The sequence below is a fragment of the Primulina tabacum genome, unplaced genomic scaffold (assembly GCF_025594145.1).
Source record: "Primulina tabacum isolate GXHZ01 unplaced genomic scaffold, ASM2559414v2 Contig679, whole genome shotgun sequence".
Taxonomy (NCBI): Eukaryota; Viridiplantae; Streptophyta; class Magnoliopsida; order Lamiales; family Gesneriaceae; genus Primulina; species Primulina tabacum.
In genome coordinates this window covers 24774-42054 of record NW_027459844.1, presented here as the reverse complement: position 1 = coordinate 42054, position 17281 = coordinate 24774, and the positions used below count along the sequence as shown (strand labels likewise).

Genomic DNA, 17281 nt, shown 5'->3' with positions numbered 1-17281 from the left:
GAAGCGGGTACGATTCTAGAGCAGTGTCATTCCTCACCCTACGGTGGACACTTTGGAGCATCTAGAACAACAGCTAAAGTATTACAGTCAGGTTTTTATTGGCCTAATCTGTTTAAGGATAGTTATACGTTAGTTAAGTAATGTGATAAATACCAAAGAGTTGGTAATATTTCTAGACGACATGAATTACCACTAACAATATTTTGGAGGTGGAACTCTGTGATGTCTGGGGTATTGACTTTATGGGTCCATTCATCCTCTTTTGGTCAATCTTACATTTTACTTGCTGTTGATTATGTGTCCAAATGGGTGGAAGCCATTGCCACCAGTACTAATGATGCTCGAGTTGTTGTTAAGTTTGTCCACAGGAACATTTTCACAAGATTTGGAACGCCTAGAGCCATTATCAGTGATGAAGGTACGCATTTCTGTAACAAAATTTTTAACTCACTGTTGGCTAAGTATGATGTGAAGCACAGGGTGACACTGGCATACCATCCGCAAGCTAATGGGCAAGCAGAGGTATCCAACCAGGAGATTAAGCAATATTAGAAAAAACAGTGAAGACAAACCGGAAGGATTGGGCGATCAAGCTAGATGATGCATTATGGGCGTACAAGACTGCATACAAGACATTATCGGGATGTCGCCTTATAGGTTGGTCTTTGGGAAAGCTTGCCATCTACCTTTGGAACTGGAGCACAAAGCATTTTGGGCTGTCAAAAAGCTAAATTTTGATATGGGAGCATCTGGCGAGCAAAGACTGCTGCAGCTGAGTGAGATGGAGGAATTCAGGAATGATGCATACGAAAATGCAAAGATATACAAAGAAAGGACAAAGAGATGGCACGACAAGCAGATTCTTCGACGAGATTTCGAACCAGGGCAACAGGTGTTATTATTCAATTCTCGACTGAGGTTGTTTCCTGGTAAGTTAAAATCACGATGGTCTAGACCGTTCACAGTAGAAACAGTGTATCCACATGGTGCAATTGAGTTAAAGTGCACCAATGGGCAGACATTTAAAGTCAATGGTCAAAGGGTCAAGCATTACTTTGGAAATGAAGTGCGAACTATGGACAACATCCCACTTGGAGAACCAAAGTAGACAGGAGAAAGTCAGGCTGATGACGTTAAACCAAGCGCTGTGTGGGAGGCAACCATATTTATTTATTTTTGCATTCGTTTGCCTTTATTATTTTATTTCAATTCTTTAGTTTATTAATTTTAATCATCTCTATTCAAGTATGAATTTGAATCTTTTTTTTTTTTTTGCAGGTTATTTATTCATGAATTAAAAAAAAAAAAATCGAGAAGGTTATGACAGTGTGCCCCGCGCACATGCGCGACGAATATCCGCGCACATGCGCGATATTGGCAGAGGGCTCAGCGCATATGCGCCAATCCTGGCGCGCACATGCGCGAAACTTACAGAGAGGTCGGCGCATATGCGCCAATCCTGGAGCGCACATGCGCGAAACTTACAGAGAGGTCGGCGCATATGCGCCAATACTCGCGCGCATATGCGCACATTCCAGCATGCCGGCCAGTAGCAGACGCGCATATGCGCCACTTCATGGGCGCGTATGCGCGCGACTCAGTTTAAGGGAAAAAAAAAAGGAGATCGCGACTTCAGAATTCAGAAACCCACTCTCCCTCACACATCACAGCACCTCCCTCCTTCAGCACTCCACGCGCCACCGCTCTTCCTCAGAAACCCACGCCGCTGCCTCCCACTACCGAAAGCCGACCACCGCCTTCACAACAGCAAATTTTCCACCAACACTCCGATTTTGGTAACTCTCTCGTGAAGTTAAAGGCTTTATTTCGAAATTTTCTCAAATCTTGAGAATAGTTGAGAATCAGTGTGCGATTTTTAGAGGAACTTCTGTTATTGTGACGGGGTACATCGTTTTGTTCTAAATCAGTTTGTGATTGGGGCATATATCGTATTGCTAACCGGATTAAGTGGTTTGGTGAAATTATAATCGTTACCTACATTGGGGTGTGATTACCAGATTTTTTTTTTTGGCTCTTCAATTGTTAAATTTAGTCGGTGTTGATTGTGATATTGGATTATTGAGTTGATATGGCGCCGAAAAGAGGTCAAAAAAGGGTGCCTCTTCCTCTTCAAGCTTCGATTCTCACGATTCTGGAATGAGGAGGCCCAACAGGTGTATAAGAGCTCGATGACTCGGTCTATCATCCCAGAGAGGGGATTTAATTTATCAACAATACGTGGTATTATTAAGCGTGAACTGGAAAGAAGACAATGGGTTGAATTTGCTCAACCTCCTCTAGATGCTGTGATTTCTGTTGTGATAGAGTTCTATGCCAATCTGCGGATACGGCATGACGAGTCAAAAGTACTGGTGCGAGGTAAATTGGTATCATTTGATTCTCAGACGATAAATATGATCTATCAGATGCCAAGCCTCGAAGAAGACGAGTACAGTGAATTCTTAGAAGATGGGGTTGATTATTCAGAGGTCATTAGGACCGTGTGTCAGGCATGCGCCGTATGGAAATGAGCTCGAGTGGTCCAATCTCGCTGAAAAAATCCGAGATGAACCCTAATGCAAGTGCGTGGACATCGTTCGTGTTCGCTCGGGTTCTCCCATCCTTGCATTACCACGATGTAACCAAAGACAAAGTTGCGCTTGTCTTTGCTATTTTGATGGGCAAATCTGTTAACTTGGGAAGAATGATATATGGATCGATCAAGAGAGCCGGCACAGGATAGCCACGGTCGCCCTTCCATGCCCTCACATTGTTACCGAACTATGCAGACAGGCCGGCTCTCCTGGTCGCCTGATGAGCCAGTGCTTAAGCCGAAGGCTCCCATCATTGCTTCCTATAGACCCCCCGATGATCCAGATGACGAGGACCTGCCCACAGGCACAACTTCCACCACCACCACCACCTGAGGGAGCCCGACAGCGCAGGGGAGACCGACTTCACAGACTTCAGACAGAGATGGGCGAGCAGAGGAGGTTACTAGTTGAGCAGCGCCAGGTGCTGGATTCGCTTCAGCACCGCACGGACCATTTCATGGGATACATGATGGACTTCACATCCGTTCTTGCTATGCGGTTCCCGCCTATAGGTCCAGAGGATCCTATGTTTCCCCAGCCACCTGCCTGGCCACCACAGTATCCAGGACCTCCTCCACAGGCCCCACCCCAGCACATGGATGAAGATCTTGATGATGATGACGGCGAGCACTGACGCTTGTCGTGGGAGGTACGATTGTCCCATTCTTTCTTGTTTATACATTGAGGGCAATGCATGTTTTAAGTTTGGGGGGTTGATTTGATTTTTTTGATTTGATTCGATTTGATGCTTTGATGTTTATTTTATTTAAATGCTTTGATGTTTATTTAATTTTAATATATATATATATATATTTAATTTAGTCTTTATGTTTTTCGCAGTCGTTAATTTTTTTAGAATTGTGGAATTAAGGTGATAATCAAACAATGAGGAGAGTTGACCCAAAATTCATGTTGTTCCTTGATTACAAATCCGAATGCATGCTATCTTAACCTAACCGTTTACACATTAATTCACAATTGCTATGATTGTTGATACACCCGATGTCAAGAGAGTGTTCATGTGGTTTGTGATTTGAATTGTATGAATGGACTCCAAAACCTGCATGTTGATTACTTGTTGTTGAGTTACATGTTCACTAACACAAAAATGATTCAGGCAGTCTTTGATTTATGTTGGGCCTGTTTTTCCTTGAAAAAGTTGTCATTTGTTAGCCCTTTGAGCCTAAATGAGAATGAGATGTGTGATTTGTTCTGTTTGAATACCCGAAAACATGATATGTCTGTGTTTGTTGATTGGTAAATTGAAAGGAGTCTAGAACTTGGTTTGGCACTCTTTGAGGCGAGATACGGGTATTGTGTGACTTAGGGATGATTTAGGCGATTCTTGGAACGTTTGAGCCTTTCAAGACTACCCATAACATCATTTACACCCTAGTGTCCCATGTTTGAGCTTAATGAAAATCGAATGGAGTGTGCCAAGGCACACAAAAGCCCTCATTCGTATCAATTCTAAACTCCTATGTCACTACCATTTTTTGAGCATATACACTAGTACCTACCGAAAACTGAGAAAAAAGGAACCTGTGTATCACTACAAAAGTTCTTCTCCCTTGTGTGCATAAAAGAATATCATCGAAAAGAAAAAGATGAAAAGATGAAAAGAAAGAAAGAAATGTCTATAAAAAAAAAAAAGAGATGTTGAAAAAAAAAGGGGGGAAATAAAAGTTGAATAAAGAGTAAAAGAGTATGACATGTGATGTGAAAAAGAGGACAAAATGGTGAATATGTTGTGGCAAGGCAAGTGGAAGTGAAACAAACGGAAGGAGACACATGTTGAAAAAAAACTGGTTTGTTTTCTCTCACTTTTGATTCCCTATCTTCATTTGTAGCCATTAGCCGTAGCCTAACGTTATAAGCTTAAAAGACCTATTAACGAGTCACACGTACCCAATATACTAGTGGAGAAGAGTTGTCAAAGTTAAGCCTATGGACACTTGAAAAATACCGTCGATAAACACAAAATTTTATTGTCTACATGTGCGCATCTCATGATAATTTTATTTGGTTAATTGTTGTCTTCACTCTTCATAATACCACTTTGTTTAGCCAAATGTTACCCTATAAGTCCTGTTGATTTGTGAAGATACATGTGTGTCTCAATGATTTTTCTAATTACATGTGTGTCGAGGAGTCCAAAATTTTAGAAGAAAAGTTATGAACTTATCTTGGCATTTGGAGTGGGTAAACGAGAATAGCAGAACACACACGCACGTGAACTGTGAGTAATGTTGCATGTGTTGATTCAATATCATGGAAACTGTAATCTCTGAGGCGAGTGGTTACCCTTTATTCCAAAATTCTTGTTCGTTTAGTTACTTTCTTTAGGATGTGTTTAGTCCGAGTCTAGCTAATGTTTTATTTATTTTATTTTGCAAGGGACTAGCAAAAGTTTAAGTTTGGGGGATTTGATAAGTGCACTTTGTGCACTTAAATTGTCCTTATAATTCATACAGATTGTTAGTTTTCTGGGGCAGAATTACGCGCTTTTGTTGTTTTTTGGTGTAAATGCAGGAATCTAGGTGCAGCTACAACATGTGTGTGAAAACGAGCTAAAATGGCGCCTAGGAGAAGAAGTGCGAGCAATGCCCCGAAGCGAGTGGACTACAGTAGCGCATATGCGCGAGAGAGAGACAGGCGAGACCAGTGAGCAGCGCGCATATGCGCCGCTCAGGGCGCGCATATGCGCGCAAGAAGAAGGCACGCACAGAAGGACCCGCGCATATGCGCGCGGCGCGAATTTTCAGAATTAAATAGGTCTCGGCGTGTTTTTTTAGGGGTTCTGAATTTTCTTGGCACAATCGTCATATCATTCGAGAAGAGAGAAAATGTGAGAGCGCACGGAGCACAGGACGCGAAGAACAGAGATAAAAGACGTTGGATCCGGACACGGAGACGCACTTTCATCTCTCGCCAACACGTTCTTAATTCGGTTTCTTACTTTTACGTTTTTAATGATTACAAACAGGTTTTGTTTTGATTTAAATTCGAGTATGAACTAATTCTATTTTCTAGAGATTGATCTAGTCTTGGTTGATCCTATGTTATTTACGTTTTGAACTTTCATGAATTAATTCATCGTGTTTATTTGTGATTTCTTGTCATTAATGCTTTTGAATTACTGGCCATAATTCGACTGATCTAATAATTGAGATCTAACACTCGAGAGAGGTGATCAAAATTAGGACAGGTGAAATCGCATCGTCAGATGTTTATAACGTGCAAAAGACGTATAACTTTGGCGAATCCATAAGAGAACCTTGGTTGCATTTATTACGTGTTACTTGATTTTGTATAGACATATTAAATCGGTAATGGGTAATACAGTTCTAGTTATCATTGAAAAAGGGAATAAAATTATTGTTAGTTATTGGTTAGTAAACACGATGCAATTAAATAACATGTTAGTTAATTTTGATTTAGCATAGGGGAAACCAGAAGAAATCATATCTCTAGATTTATTTACTCGGTGAATTTCTACTGCGTGCTAGAGTTACAGGATTTGTTATTTTATTTGAATTGATCATAAACCAAACATTTAAATTGTCTAAATAAAATTGAGCTATGTCAGTCATGGTAATTAATATACAATTTTAAATAATTACTCTTCGTGGGATCGATATCTGTACTCAACCAGCACTAAAACTTGACAACGTATACTTGCGGTAGTGAACATACGCAACAACGATAAGCTAACGTCCCAACCCTGTCGAGATCTCGAATGGTCCGATGAATCTCGCACTAAGCTTCCCTTTCTTCCCAAATCGCATGACACCTTTCATAGGTGCTACCTTCATGAAAACATAGTGCCAACGGCAAACTCTAGATCTCTCCTCCTCTGATCCGCATAGCTCTTCTGTCGTCTCTGAGCAGTCCTCATCCTATCACAGATCTTGACTACTACATCGGCAGCCTGCTGATTAATCTCCGGACCCAATTCTGCTCTTTCCCCTACTTCATCCCAATGAATAGGAGATCTACACTTACGACCATACAGTGCTTCAAACGGAGCCATACCTATAGACGACTGGAAATTGTTGTTATAGGTGAACTCTACTAATGGCAAATTCGACTCCCAACTCCCAGAGAAATCCATAACACAAGCACGGAGAAGATCCTCCAAAATCTGAATAACTCGCTCTGACTTCCCATCTGTCTGAGGGTGGAAAGCTGTGCTAAACAACAACTTCGTACCCATAGTCGAATGCAAACTCTTCCAAAATGAGGAAGTAAATCTAGGATATCTGTCAGACACTATAGAAACTGGAACACCATGAAGTCTGACTATCTCTCGGATATACAACTCTGCATACTGAATCATGGTGAAAGTCGTCTTGATAGGCAAGAAGTGCGCTGATTTGATTAGACGATCAACGATCACCCAGATAGCATTTGATCCTCTAACTGACTTCGGCACACCACGAAGTCCATCGTGACATTCTCCCACTTCCACTCGAGAATGGGAAGAGGCTTGAGCATACCTGCTGGTCTCTGATGCTCCGCCTTCACAAGCTGACATGTCAAACTCGGACACAAAACGTCTGATGTCTTTCTTCATCCCAGGCCACCAATACAACAACTGCAGATCTTTGTACATTTTCGTACTCCCAGGATGAATAGAGTACGGTGACTTATGGGCCTCTGATAAATATCTGCTCGAGTAGAACCACTGCTAGGAACCCACATTCTGTCTCGGTATCTCACAATACCGTTGCTGACTGTATAAAAGACACTGCCCTTGGCCTCATCTCTCTACTTCCACTTTTCCAACTGCTCATCTGCTGACTTCCCACTGCGAACACGGTCTAGAATAGAAGACTGAATCGTCAAAGTAGATAGACGGAGAACTCTACCTCGAGGATAAGTCTCTAGATCAAACCTCTACATCTCAGACTGAACAGGTCTCTGAATCGTCAAATGAGCCATCACTGCGATCTTCCTGCTCAATGCATCCGCAACTACATTAGCTTTGCCCGGGTGGTAGCTAATGTCACAGTCGTAATCCTTCACTAACTCCAACCAACGCCTCTGACGCATATTCAGCTCTTTCTGCGTAAAGAAGTACTTGAGGCTCTTATGGTCGGTAAAGATCTGGCACTTCTCTTCGTACAAAATGCCTCCAAATCTTCAAGGCAAAACCACGGCTGTCAACTCTAGATCATGGATAGGGTAATACTTCTCATGGATTTTCATCTGACGAGAAGCATACGCTATCACCTTCCCTTGCTGCATCAATACTGCGCCTAGATCGAGCTTCGAAGCATCGGTATACAGAACAAACTCTCTGGACCCTGACGACATAGCCAAAACTGTGCTAAGATAAGAGCTTGCTTCAAAGTATCGAAGCTCTTCTGACACTCCTCGCTCCACAAAAATTTAACATTCTTCTTGATCAATGATGTGAGTGGAACTGCGATAGAGAGGAATCTCTGAATAAACTTCCGATAGTATCTTGCTAGCCCAAGGAAACTACGGATCTCTGATGCATTCTGCGGCACAACCCAATCTGACTGCTGCAACTTTCGCTGGGTCTACCTCAATACCGCTGCTAGAAACGATGTGGCCTAAGAACCATCTCTAACCAGAACTCGCACTTACTGAACTTGGCGAATAATTATGCTTCTGTAGGGTCTACAAAACTGCGGTCAGATGTCTGCTGTGATCCTCATGATTCTTCGAGTAGACGAGAATGTCATCTATGAACACTATCAAAAACTGGTCAAGATACGGCATACGAATGATTCGTCAAACCGAACGGCATTACAAGGAACTCGTAGTGGCCATAACGAGTCCTAAAGCAGTCTTGGAAACATCAGCATCTTTCACCCTCAACTGGTGATAACCATAACGCAGATCAATCTTGGAAAATACCAAAGCTCCCTGCAACTGATCAAATAAGTCCTCAATCCGCGGAAGTGTGTACTTGTTCTTCACTGTAACCCTGTTCAACTCCGGTAATCAATACAGAGCCTCATAGAACCATCTTTTTTCTCCACAAATAAGACTGGCGTGCCCCATGGTGAAAAACTCGGGCGAATGAACTCCTTGTCAAGAAGTTCCTGAATCTGCTTCTTGAGTTCTGCCATCTCTGTCAGTGCTAGTCGGTACGGTGCTTTTGAGATCGGTACCGTACCTTGCATAAGCACAATCGAAAACTCCACTCTCTCTCTCGGGTGGCATACCGGAGACGTCTTCAGGAAAAACGTCTAGAAAATCTCTAACAATCGGAACATCTGAGGCTGACTGACTGGGCGCCTCGGGAACGGATACACAAGTCACTAAAAACGCCCGACACCCTCTACGCATAAGCTTCCTAGCCTGTAAGCAATGTATATGCGCGGTAAAGGAAAGTACCTGTCTGGTTCGAATAAGAACTGCGTCATCCCAGGCGGTCGGACTAGAACAGATCTCCGCTGGAAGTCAATCAGAACTCTGTTCTGCAATAGCCAGTCCATCCCTAGAATGATGTCAAACTCTGGCATCGGCAGTACGATAAAATCCGCATAAAAAAGATTGCCATGAAGCTCGAGGTCTGTGTCTCGGATCACATTGGTAGCTGTCATCTCCTCTCCAGAAGGCAGTACTACTGAATACGCCACATCTAACCCAACGGTCTTGACCTTGAGGAAGTTAGCAAAGACCTCCGAAATAAACGAGTGAGTAGCCCCTGAATCTATCAAGGCTTTTGTAGCGGAACCGGATACAAAAATTCTCCTGAAAGGTTGGAACATCAAGCTGAACCCAATAATTACTAGAACTAACTTATAAACAGGCGAAGGTCAAAGTTTTTTAACCTAATTCCCGAAAATAACCCTGATTAGAGCATGCAATCCTAATACAATTCTAAGTTCAAAATTCTAACACAGATTTCCAGAAACGTCTAAATTCAAATATAAACTTAAATCTGTAAGATACCTATCATGAGCATGGTGTCTGGGTTCGTCTCTGCTGCATGGAGAGCAAAGACTCTGCCTTGGGTAGGCAGACTTCCACGAGGGCACTGCTGCAGCAAGTGGTCTGGACTACCACACTTATAACACTTCCCTGAACCATACATACATGCTCCAGGATGGCGGCATGTGCACTTAGGATAGACTGGGTGCTCAAAGGTCCTTGGGACTGCACGTCCCTGCTGCTGCTGCCGCTGTCCTCTGTTCTTGGGTGGGCCATGGAAAGGCCTCTTGTCTGATGCTGCTCCTGAGGAGGAGGACGGTGTGGCATCTGGACTGGACGCTTGCACTGGCGGTCTCTCTCTATATCCTGCTGATCCTGCTCTGCAGGTAGAGATCTGGAGACGGCAACATCATAAGTAGTAGGGCCAGCCACCCTAACATCACGGCGCAAGATCGGCCGCAGACCATCTAGAAAATGCCTCACTTTGCTCCAGCATCACTCGCAATTAGGGGCACGAAATGGCAAATAAATTAGTTACCCATTAAGTAATTGAGTTTTATCTACACATTAAATAAGTTTGTGAGTTAATAAATTAGTTATTGAAATTATTTACTACTTGCCTCAAATTACTTAAATAATTCCCTAAAAATTCTTTTATTAAATTAACCTATTATTTGTCTTAAATAAATTCTGGGACTGTTTTCTTAATGTTAAATTTATCTCATTACTCCAACTCCAGTCTGGCCTCACTAATTAGCTGAAAAGGTAACAATTAAACTACTGCACAAAAGAATTAAATTTAAAGAAAAAAAATTTAAACCCCATGCAATAAAAATCATTTTAATTTAAATACTAGAAATTATGCATGGCTTATACGTAGTCTGATTTACGGGTTCTACACATGCACTTTCCAAAATGTAAGCGATTGCACTCTTTGCACAGTGGCCTATCTACAGGTTTTGCCGCTCCAAGTTTTGGTGGCTTTGTTGCCCCCGCTTCTTCACTTGCCATTGGGGCTTTTGCTGCACTTGAGCTCTAGGAGGTCCCATAAATTGCTTTTTAGTTGGCTGAGAGTTCTGCTGGTGCTGCTGCCCCTTGCGCTGCATCTCAAAGTCAATATCTTTCAGGGCTTGCTCAGCTTTGAATGCACAAGCAGTCTCAGCTGCATAATCCGCCGATTGCATCATCACCACATCATGGTGTATGGTAGGTCGAATGCCATCCATAAAGTGCCATAATTTCTCAGCAACACCTCTAGCTATAAGGGAATCAAAGTGACAATCCATATCAAATCTCCTAACAAATTCAGCCACAGTCGTACTCCTTGACGGAGAGTCATAAATTCCGTCGTCATGCGCCCTCGGATGTTAACAGTAAAATATTTTTCATAGAAAATGTAATACTCGTGACTAAAATTCATAATTAGTGCGGAAGCTTTAAAATATAATTTGGAGAAAAGGTTTAATTGTAAAAAAACATTTGGGAAGCATCTCCCCACAAATAGGACATGCCACCTGTCTCAAGCAACAAATAAAATACATTGAAAAGATTTTCATTTTCATCAGATAACACTTAATATAGTATCTACACATATTTCTAATTCAAATACCAAAACAAGGTTTTCAATGTTTCCCAAAATAACCAAAAGCTTAACATATCAAAAATAGCTTCCAACCACTATCTCCAAAGTTTGGCATATTTCCTTCTCTCGCTTCGACAACTCAAGGATGATCAGTCTTTTTTACCTGTTCCTGCATCACATGAACATAACTGGAATGAGTATAAAACTCAGCAAATGGAATCAATACCAACAAGATATATATATGTAATTTCATTGTAAAACATAAAATTAATAGACTCAATTTCATTTTCTTGAAAACATTATCCATCTCATTTCATAAACGTCGAATCATCATTAATATCATCCGTCAAGAATCATAATACACAATACATAGGGATGATATTCATTTCATTGATTAACTGAAGAATTGACAGTTCTTATAAGATAGTTCATTCATTGCTAACCCTCTTCGTAAAAACGAATTTTATAGGAGGGACATGTACCTCTGCATAAAATACATCTTATAAGAGAGCGCATGTTTTCATCGTTAATTGGCCAATTACATTGCGGATTTAAAATTGCCAAAGGCAACACCGCTACTATCACTATCAATTCAATCATTCAATGATATAAAACTTAATTCAAGCATTTTATCGAACATATTTGAGGCATCATAATAGTTTAACTCCCTTCATTCAAAAATGCATATAATTGCACTACCATATATACATATTTACATATATATCATGAATGAAATTTGAAAGGAGTTAACGTCATAAAATCATCAAAACACATACATATAGGATCATGTGATGCATTTAAGAAATAATTCCACTTACAACACTTGAAGCACTTGGTTTCCTAAACCTTGACGGTAATCCTACAACAATAAACTCAATAATTAACCATCGACACCAAAATAATAACCTTAAATTACCATTAAATCCAATACATCAATCACAACTACAATCTCCATCTTCACCATCTACAACAACTCAAGAACAAGAAGAAAACCACTTACCTTTGCTCTTTTCCAAGAGATGAAGTCCAACTCCGGATTGAAGATTAATTGCTTGATTGAATGAGAGAAGAAGAAGATGATGAAGAACCCTAGCTAAGAATCGATGGAGAAGAGAAAGGAAGAGAAGGCAAATGAGAAAAATTGAAGTCTCAACCGATTTTATACCTTAAATAACCCAAAACACGCTTTTCTACTGTACTGGGCGCTGGGCGGTCAAGTTTTATCGCCCTAGCGCGGAGCCTACTGTTCTAAACCCAAAAATTGAGATCCAGGCGTGCTGGGGTGGTCAAACATTACCGCCCTAGCGCGGAACGTTCTGTCCCGCGCGCTCTACGCACACCTTCTCCAAAAATTGCTCCAGAAATGCCTCTTTCCCTCATAATTTGAAAAAGTGGTAAACATGAAAGTTGTAGCTCTATGTTTTGGCTTGCATCTCCAATTAGCCTCATGTCATTTGAAGGTCTGAGTAAAGAGTTATGCTTGACTTCCCAACATGTCTAACTAAAAGAACGACGATACACACGACACACTTCGGGGCGCTTTTGGCTAGTCTTCCACAATAATTTGAACAAAGCTCAAAGCATGAAAGTTATAGCCTTATGTATTATCTTTCTAATGAAAGTGGCCTCACATCATTTGGATCACAATACAAAACATTATGCTAAAAATGTAAGGCCCGAGATTATGATTATCGTAATATAAATGATTTGTTGATAATTGAGATGTGATTATAGACGGAACAGATCAATCCGAGAAAGACGGAAGATGACTTAAATTATGTGCGAGGAAGAGCCCTCGCGCATATGCGCGACCCCGCCGGGCGCATATGCGCGAGGCAGGCAGAGGACCTCGCGCACATACGCGATTAGGAATCGCGCATGTGCGCGAGGGTTCCCGAGATTTGTGAAGAAATCCTCGCGCATATGCGCCGAGCAGGGGCGCGCATATGCGCGAGGTGCTGTGCATAATACGCGCCGAAACATAGTGTCTCGCGCATATGCGCCGAGTAGTGTCGCGCATATGCGCGAAAAATGCTGCCTTTAGAATGAGCCACCCGTCCTATGCATGCAATGATATATATATGTTACATTTCTCAGAATTCAGAAACAAGGAATCGCGAAAAGCTTCAGAGAATATCGTGAAAATCTTACACTTTTCTTTTAGAAATTTGAAGTTGTGAAAGATCGTCGTCAGATTTTCATCCGACTTCAGTACCGTGTTTCTATCGACGAGATCTTCAACTTGACGTAAGTTTTACGATGTTTTGATATGATTTTAAATTATGATACTGCCAGAATCAGATATGATCCATATATGTTGTTCTTTCGATATCAGACATTGTATAATCGAAACCGGATCGAAGAACAGACTGTTTATGTAATTGTTATGAATTTTCAGAGTTGATTTGATTGTGATTAGACCGATTTGATATCAGAATTGTGTTGTTATCGATAATGAGATGTTGGGATTGATATCTGATTGATACTGTATCGCTGGTTATATTGATATTATTCAGATTTGGATCAGATGAGTTGTTGATTCGTATATACTGATATTGTATTGCAGGTATTGCGAGCTTGTACAGATGTGAAATTATGATCTGTTTTTGTTAAGATTATGGGTTGTACTGATATTGATTATGAGTCGTGTTATTAAATCTGTGATGTTGAGATTGACGGGAGTATCGAGATTGTATTGTTATGCCGTCGAAACATCAGAAGATTGACATTGATCAGATTATGTCGTGATTTGAGTATTGATCAGAACAGGTCTTGAATTGAGTTGTACATTGATACCCTATATTTGTTTTTGTCATTACCAGATTGAATATGGACAGAGTGGAATTCAAGACTTCGACTTCGTCAGACCGAGAAGAGAAAGGTATAAGTCAATGTCGAATTGGGAGAATGACTCGAGTGTGAAATACTTGAGTTTCCCTAAACCACAGACTTATTGTTATGGTGTGCATTGATTTAGATTGATTTGCTTGTTCTATTTATTTATAGATAGCATGTATTAGACGATTGGTCTTGTGACAGACGGGCCTGATGATTATGGAATCACGGACCCATTGCACATTGTCACCGAATAATGATTGGCGGAGGTTGCCAAAGTCTGTGACGGATAGGTCAAGACACCGGATGTTTGGTTATATCGATATTGAATAGAATCAGAGTTTCTTCTATTACTGAAATTCGATATAGGAATGCCAACATCTGGAAACCGGGATCCTTAGACTAGGAATGAGTCTAGTCTGATATATGGAGTCATGAGTTGATGTACACATTTATATTGACTATGTTTTCAGATTTGATATATATTACTGATATTGTTTCATGCTTTATATTGAGTATATGACTGCATGTATCGTTGATTTATACCTGGAATATAATTCTCACGGAGTTATCCGGCTGTTGTCTTGTTTGTATGTGTGCATGACAACAGGTGGGGCAGCACCAGGGTCTAGATGAGGACGAGAGAGGACTAGTTTAGCGTGGAGATTCGGACCCAAAGTTGATCTGTTTCATTACCTGACATGTAGTGAATGAACAATAGTCGTTATGATTTACTTTTGTACAGGACTTGTACTTAGATCTGGATACTGATCTTGTAAATGAAATAAGATTTATTTCCTATCTTTCCGCCTTTGTATTTGAAAAAAAAATTAGACCCTGTCTATTTAATTGATCTTGTTATTCCCTAAGATGATTAAGAATTTAATTAGCGTCCGGGTCCCCTAGCAGGTGGTATCAGAGCGATAGATCCTTTAGATTGAGATAGGAGCAGGTGAGTGGGGTAGATTGAGTTTTCTTCCTTGCTTTTACATGCTAGAAATCTATTATGATCTAATGCTTTATAATGCATGTTTATCTGAATTGATTTGGATACATGTGTTATTGAGAATGAATAAGAACCGATTCTTGATCAGCAGTAAGATGATCGGAGGAGGACTGAAACAGATTTGCTGTATTTTGTTGCTAACCCTTTTGGTAATCAGATATGCCTCCTCGAAGAATACCAGAACAGGGTAGTACTTCAAATCCTCCAATGGATGTGACAGCAACACCAATGGAAACATTGCTGAAGAGATTTCAGTCGTTCCATCCGCCGATTCTGAAGGGGATTGATACGTCTTGATTGTGAGAGTTGGCTGAATGTTATTGAAGTGCTGTTTGATTCACTTGATTACCCAGATGAACGTCAAGTTAGATTGATTGGGCACCAGTTACACGAGGTCGCAAAGAGTTGGTGGATCGCAACCAAAGAAGCATTAGAACAACATGGTACCGTGATTACGTGGAAAATCTTTAAACCTGAGTTTCATAAAATATTTCTCCCAGTATCGTACCAACAAGATAAGAGTACAGAATTTGCCAACTTGAAACAGGGCCAGCTGAATATTGAAGAATATGTAGCAAAATTCTCTACTCTACTACGTTTTGCTCCTCAGGTGGCTGGGAATGATAAAGCTGTAGTTGATCAGTTCATCAGCGGATTGAATCCTGAAATATCTGCAATGGTAAATGTGGAATGACCCCATTATTTTGCTGATGCCTTGAACAGGGTAAATGGAGCTGAGGCAAGTTTGATTCAACAGCGAGGAATGTCGTATGTTGCTCAACAACAGAACCGACAACCTCCAGCTCAATTTCTGCCATCTCTGTCTAGATTGGATAGTTGCAATACTAGTGGTGGAAAGAAAGATTTCCTGAAAGCTCACAAGAAACAGTTTAAGAAGTTAGGAAGTGGTTCTAGCCAAAGTTATACCAGGGTGTATTGCAGAACTTGCGGAGGGAGACATCCCACAGAGCAATGCCAAGGAGTATTTGGTAGTTGCCACGTCTGTCGTCAGCCAGGACATTTTGCTAGAGTATGTTCACAGATAGGTTCCCGAAGATCTCAGGGAGCAGAACCATCTGGATCAGTGGCACCGCCTGATAGACAATCACCGGATGTTCGCTCCTTCCACCCATCGACGACTCCTCAATCACAACCAAGGCCAGGACACACTTGACGAGGTAGTGGCAGGTAATTGTTTCCTATATGGTTATTTTGCATATGTATTGATAGATACTAATGCATTTCATACGATTATTTTGAATGAATTGCATTGATATATGCGTTGTTTATTGAGTTATCATCTGCTGTATTATTGATCTCTTGTCTGTTGGGGAGAGGTTTTGTATCAGTGACATCTGTTAGATCTTGTATGCTACAGTGTGACAGATATGAGATTGAGTTAGATTATATTGAACTTGGGTTGTCCGATTTCAATTTTATTATCGGTACTGATATGTTGACAAAGTACAAAGCTACCGTTGATTTTTTCCAGAAGATTGAAAGATTCAGATGGATATGATCAATGAACGGAAATTACGGCAAGGATTCTAGATTTAGAATTTCTTGGATATGAACGATGTTGAGGACTCGATTATTACGGAAAGGAACAGAGAGATTCCTTATGTTTTCAGTTGATTTACCGAAATCGAGCCTATCATTGGCGGATTTGCCAGTGGTATATGAATTTGCTGATGTTTTCTCAGATGGGATTTCAAAATTGCTTCCAGTCAGAGAGATAGATTCCAGCATTGAATGAATGCCAGGTACAGTTCTTATTTTTGGAACTTCGTACAGAATGACACTGATTGAATTGAAAGACTTGAAAGACCAGTTAGAAGATTTCTAGCCGAGAGTTACATTTGATTGGGTGTTTCTATTTGGGATGCTCCAGCTATGTTTGTGGGTTGATGAACCCTGTCTTCAGAAGTATTCTGATGGTTTTAGGCTCATTTATCTATGATTATTTTATCTATGATATCCTGAGATATTTGAAGCATATGACTGATCAGATCGAACATTTCAAAATTTTATTGAACATTCTGAGAATTGAAATGTTGTATACAGACACTGTTGAGATGTGAATCTTGGCCGGGATAGATTGTATTCGGAACATGTTAGTGAAATGGATCGATTTTAGGTGCCCGAATGCGCAACGGAAGTTTCAAAATTTGTTTTTCAAGATGAAAAATTCGAACACCTCATACTAGATGTGTAGCAAATACAAAAACACATTTTCCATACATTGAGTGTTAAGAAATTATACCTATCAACCTCTTGAGGTTGATGATGGCTCTAACCAAGTTGTAAAAAACTTGGCTCTTCAAAGGCAAGACAATCAACAAGCTTCCTTCC

General features: G+C 40.7%; 1 protein-coding gene across 1 annotated transcript; it reads left to right on the top strand.

Moving 5' to 3' along the window:
* The first annotated feature begins 643 nt into the window (after positions 1 to 643).
* Positions 644 to 1108, top strand: LOC142534753 (uncharacterized). The gene has a single exon (XM_075641524.1). The coding sequence runs from the start codon at positions 644 to 646 to the stop codon at positions 1106 to 1108; it is 465 nt and encodes a 154-aa protein (XP_075497639.1).
* The last annotated feature ends 16173 nt before the right edge of the window (positions 1109 to 17281 follow it).

Excerpts from the sequence above, each read along its gene's own strand:
- LOC142534753 (XM_075641524.1), top strand. The coding sequence starts at position 644 with ATGTCGCCTTATAGGTTGGTCTTTGGGAAAGCTTGCCATCTACCTTTG.